Here is a 14,200-nt window from a genome sequence, read left to right on the forward strand (position 1 = left end):
TAATTATTGAATTTATTGGTATACAACTGTTTGTAATATTCCTTTACAACCTCTTTCATTTCTAATTTAGGTAATTTAAGTCTTGTCCCATTTTTTCTTGGTCTAGCTAAATGTCATTTTTTTTTGTTGTTGTTGTTCTCTTCATATAATCACTATTTGGTTTCACTGATTTTTCTTCATTGTTTTCCTATTCTCTGTTTTAAATATCCCCCTAAGCTATAAAATTTCCCCTAAGGACTGCTTTGGATGCATGGTCTAACTTTGATATGTTAAGTCCTCATTTCATTCTCTTACAATTTCTTTTGGATCCAATTGTTATTTAGGAAGTTTTGCGGGGTTTTTTTTTTTTTTTTGTAAGTTTCATGCATTGTGAGTGTCCAAAATTTATTTGTTGTTGATTTCTAATTTTATATACTTTGCATTATTTCAGTCCTTTTATATTCACTGAGGTACATTTAATGGCTTAGATGATGGTCCATCCTGGGGAATGTTTCACAGGCACATAAGAAGAATGTATATTCTGTTCTCATTGGGTAGAGTGCTCTATAGCTATCTTGTAGGTCCAGTAGATTTATAGTGTTGTTCCAGTCTAACATTTCCTTGTTGATCTTTCTAGTTTTAAAGATCTATTATTAAAGTAGGGCATTAAATTCTCTATTAGGGCTGAATTACTTTTCTCTTCATACTGTATATTTTAAGGTTCTTTTATTAGGTACATACATGTTTATAATTGTTATTTCTTTGATGGACTGCCCTATTATCATTATTAAATATTACTTTTTATCTCTAGCAATTTTTTTGTTGTTTTAAAATCATTTTGTCTGGTATTTGTATAGATAACCCTGATTTTTTATGGTTTCTCTTTGCATGAAATATCTTCTTCTATCCTTTTACTTTTAAATGTCTTTTTTTTAAATTTATTTTTTATTTATTTTCAGCATAACAGTATTCATTATTTTTACACCACACCCAGTGCTCCATGCAATCCGTGCCCTCTATAATACCCACCTCCTGGTACTCCAACCTCCCACCCCCCGCCCCTTCAAAACGCTCAGATTGTTTTTCAGAGTCCATAGTCTCTCATGGTTCACCTCCCCTTCCAATTTCCTCAAACTCAACACACACAAAACAGACAATCATATCAAAAAATGGGCAGAAGACATGGACAGACACCCCCCCAATGAAGACATACAAATGGCCATCAGACACACGAAAAAACGCTCATCATCACTAGCCCTCAGGGAGATTCAAATCAAAGCCACACTGAGATACCACCCCACACCAGCCAGAACGGCCAAAATCAGCAAGACAGGAAACAACGTGTGCAGGAGGGGATGCGGCGAAAGGGGAACCCTCCTATATTGCTATTTTTTTTTTCCAATTTAGAGTTGGTTTATTTCCATACTAATTTTTTTAATTAATTTTTTTATTTTTTATAAACATATATTTTTATCCCCAGGGGTACAGGTCTGTGAATCACCAGGTTTACACACTTCACAGCACTCACCAAAGCACATACCCTCCCCAATGTCCATAATCCCACCCCCTTCTCCCAAACCCCCTCCCCCCAGCAACCCTCAGTTTGTTTTGTGAGATTAAGAGTCACTTATGGTTTGTCTCCCTCCCAATCCAACATGGGGGCTTAAGTGGGTAGGAGAAGAATAAATGTCTTTTTTTTTTTTTTAATAGAGTGAGAGAGGACACATGCACACATGTGAGCAGCGGTGGGGAGGGGCAGAGGGTGAGGGAGAGAGTATCTTAAGAAAGCCCAATGTAGGGCTTGATCTCAAGACAATATCAAGAGTCAGATGCTTAACCAACTGAGCCACCTAGGCACCCCAGGAATTTGAGTGTTTTGTATATAAATGTATATAAATGTGCACCTGTAGGGAGAAAAGAATAATACTTTCCTAGGCAAAATCACTCCTATCTATTCATACCTGTAAGACAGCCAGCCAGCATAGGACTCTGCCAGCAGTGGCCTTCATTAGCCCCCAGGGTGAATGGGCTAATTTTCTGGAATGCTGCCACACAAAACATACTCCAAGCTCAGTTCTGAAATATCCCCAGAAATTTTACAAGTCAGAAATACTTCATTGTAGACCCCCACTATAGAGCCACTCCTTCTTGGTCTGATTTTTTTTTTTTTTTCTGATGGATCATTATGATTTTAGTTGTGTTTACTTTTATTCCTCAGATTGAGTTTCAACTTTTCCATTTACCTTTCATTTTTTGTAATTGTGACACAAAAATCAAATGTGAACACTGAGTGCTCAATGTTTTTTACATTTTATGACTCAGAAAAGTGAGCAAGAGGGAAGGCCTTTTTTTTTTTTTTTAAAGATTTTATCTATTTGACAGTGAGAGACACAGTGAGAGAGGGAACACAAGCAGTCAGGGTGGCAGAGGGAGAAGCAGGCTTCCCTTTGAGCAGGGAGTCCAATGTAGGGCTCAATCCCAGGACCCTGGGATCATTACCTAAGCCGAAGGCAGACACTTAATGGCTGAGCCACCCAGACACCCCGAGGTCTATATGCAAAGTCTTGTTGAGTGTTGGGGGTCGGGGGAGATGTTCAAATGACTGAAGGGTTAGTATGGCAGCAAAGGGCAGAAAACAGAATTATCAAATGCAAATCAACTTTCTCCATCTTCTCTTTCTCTTTCTCCATCTCCATCCAAGTTAGGAATGTTTCCTAACTTAAATAACTAAAACTTTACTATTAAATTTAAATATAAGTGAAGTTCTGGCATTTAAGTAGTATTGGAAGAAAGATTTCGGATCCAACTGAACTTCTCCTCACCATTCCTCTACCATGGATAAGGGATGTAATATACCAATAATGCTATTCATCAGTTTCCCCTTCGTAGGCACTGCTTCTTTACTTCACATGGCTTGTGGGGTGCCCCCATCCCAGACCCATATGCCCAAGTGTCTGAAGAGTGGGCCAAGCCTGAAAGAGTGGTGCCCCACTCTGGAGATCCCCAGTCTATCACTGTTGACCTGTAGGAACATACAACCTCGGACCTCACCCTCCTGTCCATGGGAGGAGTCCTGCTTTGTGGCTCCCGTTTTGCCCCAGGAGGCAGGTGGTGCCAAAGGTGGCTTCCTCCAGCTTCTTCCATCTAGGGCATGGGAGATGGGTATGGCAATCAGATTTACCTATTTTATTTTCAAGGAAAGCAGAAAACTGGAAAGCTTTAGGTTTTTGACTAGCTAGAAATGGATTAAATAATGGTATCTTTTCAGATTTTGGCTCTACCTGAAGATCTACATGTTCTAGGTGTCATTCTTAAGACATGAACTCACACATATACACACACATAACATGCTTTCATAAAAACATGAAGGATTCCATTCCATTCTAACTAAAACAAGACACACCTGGTTAAGATAATGAGCAAAGAGGACAGATTTAAAATCAAATACACTTCCCTGCAGATGACTATTCAACTCAATTGGCAGTACAATATTTAATATTCTTTTCTGAATCACTCTAATCCATTGTACAGTACAGTATGTGCTACCTGGGAAGGAGTTCAAATCACAGATCCTATGGGAAACATCTAATAGCTTGGAATGGCCTTTTCAAAGTGGCCAACAAACTCTAAGAGACTGTAAGAATATTAAATCTGGGGTAGCATGAGCTATGTGTTCCAGAATGAGCCCATCTCCCTGTCATACCCCACCCTCGTTGCTCCAGCACTATTGGGGCCTGGGTCTGAAGGACCTGGAACGCAGCGTTACTCTTTGGAATCCGAATGATGGTGGGGCCTCTTCCCTGCAGACTGTGGTCAGCAAGGTGAAGACTGCCGGCCACAGTCATAACAGCTGAGCGGATCTGTGATTTCTGCCTTTCCTGCCAATGTCGGGGGCCAGGTTTGCCGATGTGTTTGTATTGGTGTGCAAGATGCTGGAGAGAGGCCATCTGCCTTGTGTGTCAGATTCCAGATTCCATATGGTTATGGCAGGGTTTGGGAGAAGTATCCACAGAGCTAGGGGCAGGATTAGAATAAAGAGGTGCTAATGGTGTGCCGTTGGGAAGGTAAGGGAAACTGTCGGGAACTTGATGGAAAAAGAGGGTTGAAGAAAATTAAAAGGAGATCAGGAGAAATAAAGAAAAATATAAGGGAAAAGACAAACATTGCTGTTGTTTTAAAGGTCAAAGAGTAATAATAATATAGAAAGGCTCTTTCACCTTGCCAGATTCAACAGCAAGTTGCATTTTGGCTTCTTCAATAAAATTTACACCGTTGGGTTCTCGGGCTCTCCTTCCAGCTTCCAGCCTCTGTCTTCCAGGCATGCCCACCCTGAAACAGCCATTTCTCCTCCGGACCCTTCACATCTCCACACCCACCCCTTTTATCAAAGTTCAGCTCTTTACTCATAGAAGAAATCTGATTACTTAGCAGTAATTTTCTAAGCCACTCTCCACTTTTCTTCACCTACCAGCCTAAGTCCATATTACTAGATGTTTTGAAGAAAGACGCAGGTCAACTAGATCACACTCTGTAATAAATCAAGTTTTATTGTCCAAATGTGTGTGTGTGTGTGTGTGTGTGTGTAAACATGTATGCAAATATGTATCTTCACATAACATATGCATATATATATTGTGTGTATATGTGTATATATATACACGTGTGTGTGCTTCTGCATGTTTAAATATAAATAAATACAACTAAGACTAGCAGGAGTTTTAAAATCTCTCAGATCACACATTTCTTTCAGCCGAACAATAAATACTCTTTGATGAGCCATGATACTTCATTCTTATGTGGGGCTCTTTCAAATGGGTTCTTCAAGACAGTATTAAGTCAGATGGTTCAAAATAAACAACTAAATAACCAGCAAATGAAACCAAACCAGAGGAGGCAGTGAAGCATTTCTTGTCTAGGCTCTGAGACAAATTTCAGGTGCCATCTTCTATCAATTTCATTTTGTCTTTCGCTTTGGGAAATTCCACTCATTCTTTAAGTCTGATTTGTGTGATTTTACGGAGTCAGGAAGGGAATGGAAGGAAGTGGGTCAGGAAGGAAAAACAGTTGACCCAGAAAGGTAGGTCGGAAAGGGAGGGAGAGAGAAAGTTAGTATTTATCAAGTTCCATGACAGTGAAGACTTTGTGTGCATTTCTCACCTCGAAATACCTTGGTACCTCAAACAGGGCCTGGTGAATGGGAAGGTGCTTGACAGGTGCATGTTGGATGAAGGAAATTCCCAATGTTGTACTGAAGGCTCAGGGTCATGCTGACTGCTTTAGAAAAGCGCACTGAACAACTGGGCACTGCAGAGTAACCCAGTATAATGACATGTCCTTCTTTGTATAACAAGAAAATGTATTTCCCGAGGTTGTACCTTCAGAGCTTGGGCTTATATTGAGGTTGTGATTCCAACATGTCAGAGGGCAAGGCAGGGCTGGCAAAGTCTGGGCCAAGTCTGGCCTGCAGACTGTTTTTGCACAAACCAGGAGTTAAAAATGGTTTTTACATTTTTAAAAGGGTTATAAACAAAACAAAGAAAAGCAGACATCAGAAACCATATGTGGCCTATAAAACCACAAAAATACTTATTATCTAGGCCTTTACAGAAAAAGTTTGCTGACCCTTATTCTAAGGAGATACTAAGCATGTGCTTTTGAACTTACTTTTAGTCCAAAGTGGGTGTGTTCAACCTGTGTTCAACCAGGGCAAGACTGCAGGCCTGTGGTCTCTCAGATTGTTCTGTGAGTGATCTGGAGCCACACCTACCCCTTCTCCCTCTACATACACACTCCATTATGCTTCATCCAAGCTTACAGCAGCTCTGTAGCACTGTTTTAAAGGGTGCATACCTTTGTTCATGCATGCTGCGTGATGTGACTTCTTTGTATGTGTTTTCCTACAAGGTTTTCTGTGTAGTTTTACAGTACAGTGAAGTCCCCTCCTGGAGTATCTGTGTGTGGCAAAAATCATAAAGGTGGCCTATTGGTGTGATGATGAGAGACTCTGTCATGGAGTTTTGAATTCCCCTGGAATCTAGTGGAAATACTCAAGAAGTGACATAATTACCTATCTTCTGTCTTTCATTAAACCTGGTTTGGTCATTGTCTCTTGATTATTTTCTGCTTTATTTTTCTCCTCTTCCTCTAATTACACTTAAATCAGTATGCCTGATGTTATCCCACAGATCACTGAGTCTTGGTCATTGTCAACAATCTTTTCTTCCTGTTTTTCCAGACTGGAGAATTTCTATTCTTCCACCTCCAAGTTTGTTCTTTTTTTCATCATCTGCTGTTAGGCCCATCAAAGGGATTTTTTTTTTAAGTTTCAGATACTGTGTTTCTTGGTCCTAAAGTTTGGTTCATTTTTAGAGTGTCTCTTTTTGTGCTTAGATTTCCTAGGCGTTCATTGATTGTGACTATATTTTTTCTTATGTCTTTGAGCGTAATAGTTGCTTCAAAATTCTTGTTTGCTAATCTCAACATATGTGTCATCTTGGAGTCCATTTCCATTAATGTATGGACAACATTTTTCTGGTTTTTTTTTTTTTTCTATGTCTGGTAATTTTGGAGTATATTCTGAACATTGTGAATGCTTTGTTAATCTACAGCACTGCCATTCAACAGAATTAAGACATAGCTATATATGTAATTTAAATTTTCTACTACCATATTAAAATGTAAAAAGAAACCAGTGAATTTAATTGTAATAATGTGTTACATTTGACCCAATGTGTCTAAGGCATAATTATTTCAACATGTACTAAAAATTACTAAGATATTTTATAATCTCTTTCTATACTAAGAGTCTCATGCTCTACCGACTGAGCTAGCCGGGCGCCCTCTTTCTATACTAAATCTTTAAAATCAGGTGTATACTTTTACTTTTATAGCACATCTCAATTTGGACTAGCTGGTGGCTACCAGATACAGTATGTGATCAGCACAGTATGTGATCAGAATATTGAAGGTTGGTCCAATAAAAGCATCCCTATCATTATGGAAAGCAGACAGTCCCTGATAGTTTGTAAGCTTTATTCCTTGGTCCATTTCTTGGGCCTACTATGATACGAGGGAGGGCAGAATGCACTAGGCTACTCTTCCTCATCACATATGTGTCTCAATTCAGTCAGAGCAACTCTGATTTCATGTTTTATGTTACTTGGCTTATATGCATAATTTAAGAAATCTCTGGGCACTAAAGTAGTTTGAAATCATAAATGATCTTAAAATGTGATTACTGACTGGTTCCCTAAGATCTTTCTTGCTCAGTAATGCCCTTGAGCCCGTGCTGACCCCACCCCCTCTAGGTTCACATATCCTACTTTCTAGTATGTCACAGAGCTGAGCTGTCTCTGTGGCCTGTCTGATCTTTGGGTTGTCATAGTGGCAAGGTCTTCCTTCTTTGCCCCTGGGTGTGTGTGCAGTTGATTCATTCATCAACTGAGGAGTCTGTGGGGTGGTTGCTCATAGCTAGATGCTTGAGAAGACTTCCCAAAGTGAGTTGTTCCTCATGACCTTCAGGGTTAGTTAGGGTAGGATGTCTTTCTTTGTTTAAAGTGAAGTATAATTAATATACAGCATTATATTACTTTTACATGTACAACATAATGATTCAATAATTTAATACATTACTCAATGCTCCCCATAAGTATACTCATCATCTGTCAGCAGACAACACTGCCACCATCTTACTATATTCCCTATGCTGTCTCTTCCATTTCCATTCATTACTTATTTTGTAACTGGAAGTTCATACCTCTTAATCCCCTTCACCCACCCTCCCATCTTCCTTCATTCTTGATTTGCTAAGGACCTCTTGCTTTCCCACCTATCTTCCCTCTCCCACTTGCACACTTGACCAGTTTGACAAGGCAAAAGGGGATGGCATTAAAACCCCATGCTTTGTGAAACTTCTGCATCAGGCAAGAAGCCCAAGTTGAGTTTACAAAACTGCCATGTCAAAAGTCCAGATTCTTTACAGAAAAAAAACATGCACAGAACCACCAAGCAAAAGTCATACACCTCAACCCAGAGCAGAATGGGAGGCCAGGGGTGCTATTACACACTCTACTAATCACAGTACAATGCAATGTCTCACTGAAATGACCAGAAATAAAAGCTTAACTGACAAGCACATTTCACACAATTCATCTCAGTTGACAGCCTCAGAAAATTCACTTCAGAGCACATGAAGTATCATGGCCATGGAATCCATAAGAACTTCGGACAGATTCCAAACAACGAACACCAAGATCCACACTCACTGGTGTTAGTTTCAGCTGCCGAAACAGACCCATCACAAACACTAACCTGTGTGACTCACTCATGGGCACTTAGACTCTGCGATTTCCTTTTCTCCTTAGACAAAATAACTTGGGGCAGCCGACATATATCAGCTGAGAGTATGTGATGATTTTTTTCTCCATGAGATGTTCTTAGGGTCATGCTAAAAAATGCCTTCTAGCTAGGATTATACATTTTTTTCAGAGTCCTGGCTTCATAGCCAGCTAATCAGTATTTCAAGCAAGCAAAAATCACTGAGCAGCAACAATAGTACATGGTACAGAGAGGTACTGTGGGATCAACTGTTTATCATTGCCCCCCCGCCCCCCCGCTGGGTGTTTTTGCCCTGATCCTGGAGGGTCCAAGCATGAAAACACAGCTCCTTACCGTGACTGACAAGGATGTGAGTTGCACCTTCGGACCTGAGGCTCTGGACGGCTTGCTTGAGGACAGTCACTGTCATTCACCAGAGTTGTGGTCTTATTAATAATCCGTGTGCAGGACACGATGGTTCTGCGTTCCCCTGGAAACCAAACCACAGGGACCTGAGCATCAGTGGCTCTCCCACCTGGAAAGGCCAGATAGAGCAGCATTTGGGTGCATCTTTTGATCAGTTTGTCAGTGAAGTGACTGTTATGCTTTTTTGGTTGTCAGAGAAAGAACCATAATATTAGGGATGAGGGTGTGTATGACATAGCAGGGGCAGTATGGGGCAGAAAGAAGATTCTATAACAGGACTGGAAAAAGGTGACACCGCAGATTAGCTATGTTTTCGGACAGCCTGGGATCCACAGAGGCCAAAGTTCTAATTTGGGACTTTAATTTCCAACAAAGATTGCCAATCTCTTTATCTGTTCTTTTGATATTTAAAGTCTACAGAGATCTGGTCTTGATTACACATTTGTACATTAGTCCTTACCAGAAATCATAGCTACCTATTGGAGAATCCCTCCAGAACTGCTGGACAGCAGTGACAACAGGGAGGTTGGTCTGAAGGGCACACAGACCTGTCTCCTCCACGTGGGCAGTCTAGAGCTAGTCTGAGAATTTGTTTAGCTGGCCAACGGCTATATGTCCTCGGCATCACCTGCATTTGGGGACGTCATTAACTGGTTACCCCAGATGGGGGTAGCCATTCCCTGGGTTTCCCCAAAGCATCCTACACATGGCTTGGCCAGGGAGAAGGATGAATAGGAGCTAGGAGGGTAGCTTCAAGAGCCAGGTTGTCTGGGCTCAAATTTGGCTCAATCACCGGCATAATGATCACAGGATCGACAGCTAGCTGCCATGATTCTGTGCCTCAGTTTCCTCAACCAGGCTGGTGCACTTAACCTCCCTGTGCCTTAGGGTGATTCAGGGACAGTTAAAACTAACTGATACACAGAGAGTGTTTAGAACAGAGCCCAGTCAGGGTTAGCACTCACGTTAGTTACCTTCTGCTTTTATGATTATTTGCGGGAGTGTAGCAATATAAGAATAAGAGGGTGTCAGGCACAACTCTTTGGACCCCAGATTCCTCACTCAATCTGCCTCCTGCAGAATCCTGAACAATACCATCAGCTCTGACTGCCTGCAGCAGCAGACTTGCATGAGCATAAGCAGCACGGGGCTACCTCAAGCCATGGTTCAACTCTGACTGCAGGTCTGACAATGGTGAGTCATCAGTTGTCACTGGACAATCTGGAAGTCATTGGTGTCCCATAGGAATGCCGCTGGGCTGACAGTGACAGAAGGAGAACAGCACTCCCCGGCCCCCCAGCCAAAGGGAGCCTGCTAACTGCTCTGTCTGGGACATGCTTAGTTTGTAAGTTGTCCAGGAGGAAAAGCCTGGCAGTCGGGGATATGGGAGGTGCTGCCTTTGGAGGCTGGAGGGCCATGGGCACAGGGGGACATCTGAGGGACAGGGACAAGGACAGGGGTGATGGAGGATCTTGGGGCTGGGCTGACTGCCAGGGATGCCTGAGGAACAGGCCAAGAACAAGCAGCGAGGACGGTGAGCCAAGATGTGCAGGAGAGGGAGAGAATTCACAGCTGACTCCAGTAGTGTCTGATAGCCCAATTGCTTTATAGCTGTAATTCTTACCCAAGAAAAATGGGACAAGTCACTTAAATCAAAAACGATCCTCTACATACTCTACATACTGGATATCTGACAAACATCATCTAGGTGGTCAGCGACCATGCAGGAATGGGTATTGATGGGGCCAAGTCACTCTCTGGGTTGGCATTCCAGAGTCCAGGTGAACCTTCCATCCTAACTCTGTGTCTCACCTCCCGAGAACTGGCCATATGTCCTGTCAGGGTGACAAAATACAAAAGGGCTTCTAGCTAATTGTTGTGAATGGCTTCCTCCTGCTTGCTCCCTAAACCTCCCAGTAAATGAATACAGTGCCTTTGCTGATACTGATTTTTAGCATGGCGGTCTCATCCCTGCAGTGGGCATAGGGGTGGATCCCTCTGTTTTAGAGATGAGAAAATTTTAGCATAGAGGGGGTAAGTCATTGGCTAAAACATGGCGGCATGCTTGGAATGTCTCCCTGGACTCGTGGGGCCCTTTCTTTCTTTCTATAGTGGGGTACCTATGGCAAAGAGGAAAGAGTATTTGGGGCATGCTTGGAATGTCTCCCTGGACTCGTGGAGCCCTTTCTTTCTTTCTATAGTGGGGTACCTGTGGCAAAGAGGAAAGAGTATTTGGGGGCAAAACATCTGGGGGGCCCTCCACCAAACAGTAACAGGTAAGGTCTATTCTGTTCATCCCCAGGGTCACTCACCTGTCATACCTGCAATGGACCTGTACAGGGGCTAAACCTCCACTCAGGGCAGAGGTCGAGGGCCCTGTACCACAGGCAGAGCAGCTGTGTGGGCGCAGGAGTGTGGAGGACTGAGTGAGTGTTTTGCAGAGAGAACTGCAGTGGGGCGTGGGTAAGTTCCTGGGGAAACAGGTGACACGGCCAGCCTTTCCCACACCCTGCAGGCCCGCCACAGAGTGCCCTGGGTTCACGCCCTCCTCCAGCAAGACCCCACACCTGACCCAACAGGCCCATGTGGCTCACCTCCTCCGCACTGCACACTGCACCCTTCCCAGCCGCTGTGGGTCCAGAGAAACAAAGAGTCCTGGGGTTTCTCGGGTTCACTCTGATTTTCTGCAGTGTAGTTGACAGGAATGGTGTACTCGTAATGGATTCCATAATTTTGGTCATGAAATAACAGCACCTGGATCAGCAGCAAAGATCAAAGGCCGTTTTGAAATGGAGCAGAAGTCTACAAGCTTGCAGAATTGGTGAACGAAGCCACACCGTGGCCGGCTCTCTCTACCAGAGTAAGCAGGTCTTTTCTGGGTTTCAAGACTGGTTTGGTCTAGGGGCGCTCCCTTATTTTGGACTCAGGTTCCTCAGAGACTCAACTGGGGCAGTAGGGTATGTGGACCCTCAGCAGGGAGCCCTGCGCTCTCCTGCTGGGGAGAGAACCCACTTCGACAAGGACTTTGGAGGAGCACATTTGTGGGTTCTCACAGGGAGAGCTGCTCTATGCAGACGAAGAACCTGTTCCCACATACTCAGCCATGAAGCTGCCCTTGCAGGCAAGAGAGACACAAATATGTGGCTTTGACCTAAAACAGGCATCTGAACAGGGAGGGTTACTCTCGTCCCTTGAAAATGAACATCAGTTTTCCGTCCCCCAGCATCAGCCATTGCTGCATGTGAGGCAGGCTTAACGGCAAACACAGCCCCACCAGACAGGAACCTTGGGGACTTCTGCGGAGAGTCCAGGGGTGACTGAGCCTTCTTGCCGCCATGGGAGCTAGGACGGTGATGCCCACAGGGTGGCAAGGGCCTGGCTCAAGGCCTAAAGCTGAGAGTGAAGAGGTGGGGAGCCATCCTGCAGCCTGGGGCGCTTGGGTCTGAAATCCTGGCGAGTGGGCAGATGGATGGCCTGCCCTGTTTGGCCCTCTCAGAGTGTGGCTGGAGGTGATGGGTTGTCAGGCTAGACTTGGAACCAGTGGGCATTCCTGGTCAAGGCAGCTATCAAGTTCACTCTGAGGCCTGGAGGAGTGTGCTCCCCCTGCCTTGACCTGGGGAGGTCCCCCTGCTGCCCCTGAGAATCTCCCAGCCCTCTAAAGGGCTTGAGTTGCAGTGTAGGGGTGAGGTGCTAAGGGCAGCCTGAATCGCATAAACATCCACTTCTCCAAGGAACAGGCTTGCAGTGATACACTTGGAAAAATGCCTCCAGTTTAAAACAAAAACAAAAACAAAAACCCTCCTTAAAAGATTTTTATTATCTCAGTATGGGAATAAGACTGGTGAATCAAGAATCCATATGAAACCAATTTCATGCAATTTTGCAGCCATGTATAATTTGCGTGTGTGAGTGTGTAATTGGTTTCAAATGCAGGTCCCTGTGACTCTGTGGGGGCTCCTGACCCCGCAAGCCATGTACACACCCCAGTTTGGGGACAACAGATGCCTCTATAGAGGCAGAGGGGCACTCTTATTTCTAGATTTAAGATCCTGAACTAATCATATTTCAAGAGAGAAAAGTGATTAATGTTAAAGAGGGCTGGGACTTGGGCTGAGTTTATTTGGTTTCTGAGGCATGGTCTGAATGAATCTGGGCTGTACGTTTGCTTTCATGGGCAGACAATTCCCTCGTGGTTTGTGAAAGCTTTGGGCAAGAGAGAGAAATACACCCCGATCTTAGGGTTTGTTAGAGAAAAGCAATTCATGAGCCAACAGGGGACATGGCTGCAGGGTCTTATCTTTTTTATCTTACGGTTCCTCTTGAACCCCTTTTAAAATCAGGACAGGAGGATTTGTTCCAATGCTTTAGACTAAGATGGAATCTCATCACAGGGCAATTGCTTGGGCATGGGTCCCGGGGGGCTGGGGACGTGCGGAGCCAACTCTGCAGTGGATTTAGTGGGCTGACTGTGGCAGACACAGGTTTCTGGATAGCTGAAGCCAGGCATGGAGACCAGTTCCCTTTGCTCTCTCATTGTAGGCTGGGGGACAGGGCTGGCATGGGCATGCCTGTCTGGCCGCCGGGTGCTCGTGGGCAGAGCCAGTCTCCTCAGGAGATTGCCTGAGAGGTGGCTGGCGACTTCTCTAGGTGTCGCCTAACCTTGAATGGCTGCAGGTTGCCAGAGACGACAAATTAACAGAGGGGGAAAAAAAAAGAATTTCCAAGAATCTCCAAGAGGAGACTCCAGAAGCACAGAGGATAAAATGTGCTTTGGTTACAGACACACAAATGGTCATGGAACCCGTGCTTTGGAACGAGACATGGAATCAATAATTATGAGCTATTAGAAGGGAGTCATGGGAACTCCTGGACCGTAAGAAGGAAATGGTGGGACCCCTTTCTCTGGAGATCTTTAGTACTCTTTAAAAGGACCCATCATTGATATTCAAGTCATTTTCATGGGGTCCCCCTGCCCTGAGACAACAGGCAAGACAAGGTGGCCCCAACCTGGCCTGACTGCCAGCTTCCATGACACCACCCCGGGGGCCAATCTTCCTGTGGAACCTGGTTCTCCGTCTCCTGATGCCCAAATGCCTGGGGCAGAGCTGAGTCTGGAAAATCTGAGTGATGCTGGTTTGGAAATGGAGTCAAACAGTTCATTTCTAAAAGGTAGTTTCCAGTGTGGATACACAAACTGTGGGGCGGACCTGTGCCATCTGATATAAAAGCAGAGACTCTGAGTGGGGCCAAGTCTCTCCCTGGCTGTCACACGGCCAAGTATTTCCTTCCTGGAGGCTGTTCCTTTTGAAAAAGATGGCAGCTCTGCCAGTGAAGAGTCAGGGTGGAGTCTGGGCAGGAGAAAATTCTCAGGCATGTGGTGAAAGGGATGAGATAAGAGAAGACCAGGAGAGAGGGAGGCTCGAGCAGCAGGTGTCAGGAAACCCACCAGGAACCAGGCGAGCTTCTCTTCTCGGCACCC

General features: G+C 44.2%; 1 protein-coding gene across 6 annotated transcripts in view; it reads right to left on the minus strand.

Annotated features, from left to right (window-relative positions):
• Positions 1-14,200, minus strand: part of ADAMTS17 (ADAM metallopeptidase with thrombospondin type 1 motif 17) — a 374,867-nt gene that overhangs the window by 102,132 nt on the left and 258,535 nt on the right. For all 6 annotated transcript variants that reach the window (XR_009399014.1, XM_059371667.1, XM_059371665.1 and 3 more), the window contains 2 exons: positions 11,316-11,475; positions 8,650-8,785 (listed from right to left, as the gene is read on the minus strand). Coding sequence is in view for 5 of the 6 variants with exons in the window: in XM_059371667.1 (XP_059227650.1) it covers positions 8,650-8,785; positions 11,316-11,475 (296 nt within the window). In the remaining variant the exon portion in view is untranslated. The remainder of the gene's footprint in view (positions 1-8,649; positions 8,786-11,315; positions 11,476-14,200) is intronic.

This window comes from Mustela nigripes, chromosome 13, assembly GCF_022355385.1.
Source record: "Mustela nigripes isolate SB6536 chromosome 13, MUSNIG.SB6536, whole genome shotgun sequence".
In the NCBI taxonomy this organism is placed as follows: domain Eukaryota; kingdom Metazoa; phylum Chordata; class Mammalia; order Carnivora; family Mustelidae; genus Mustela; species Mustela nigripes.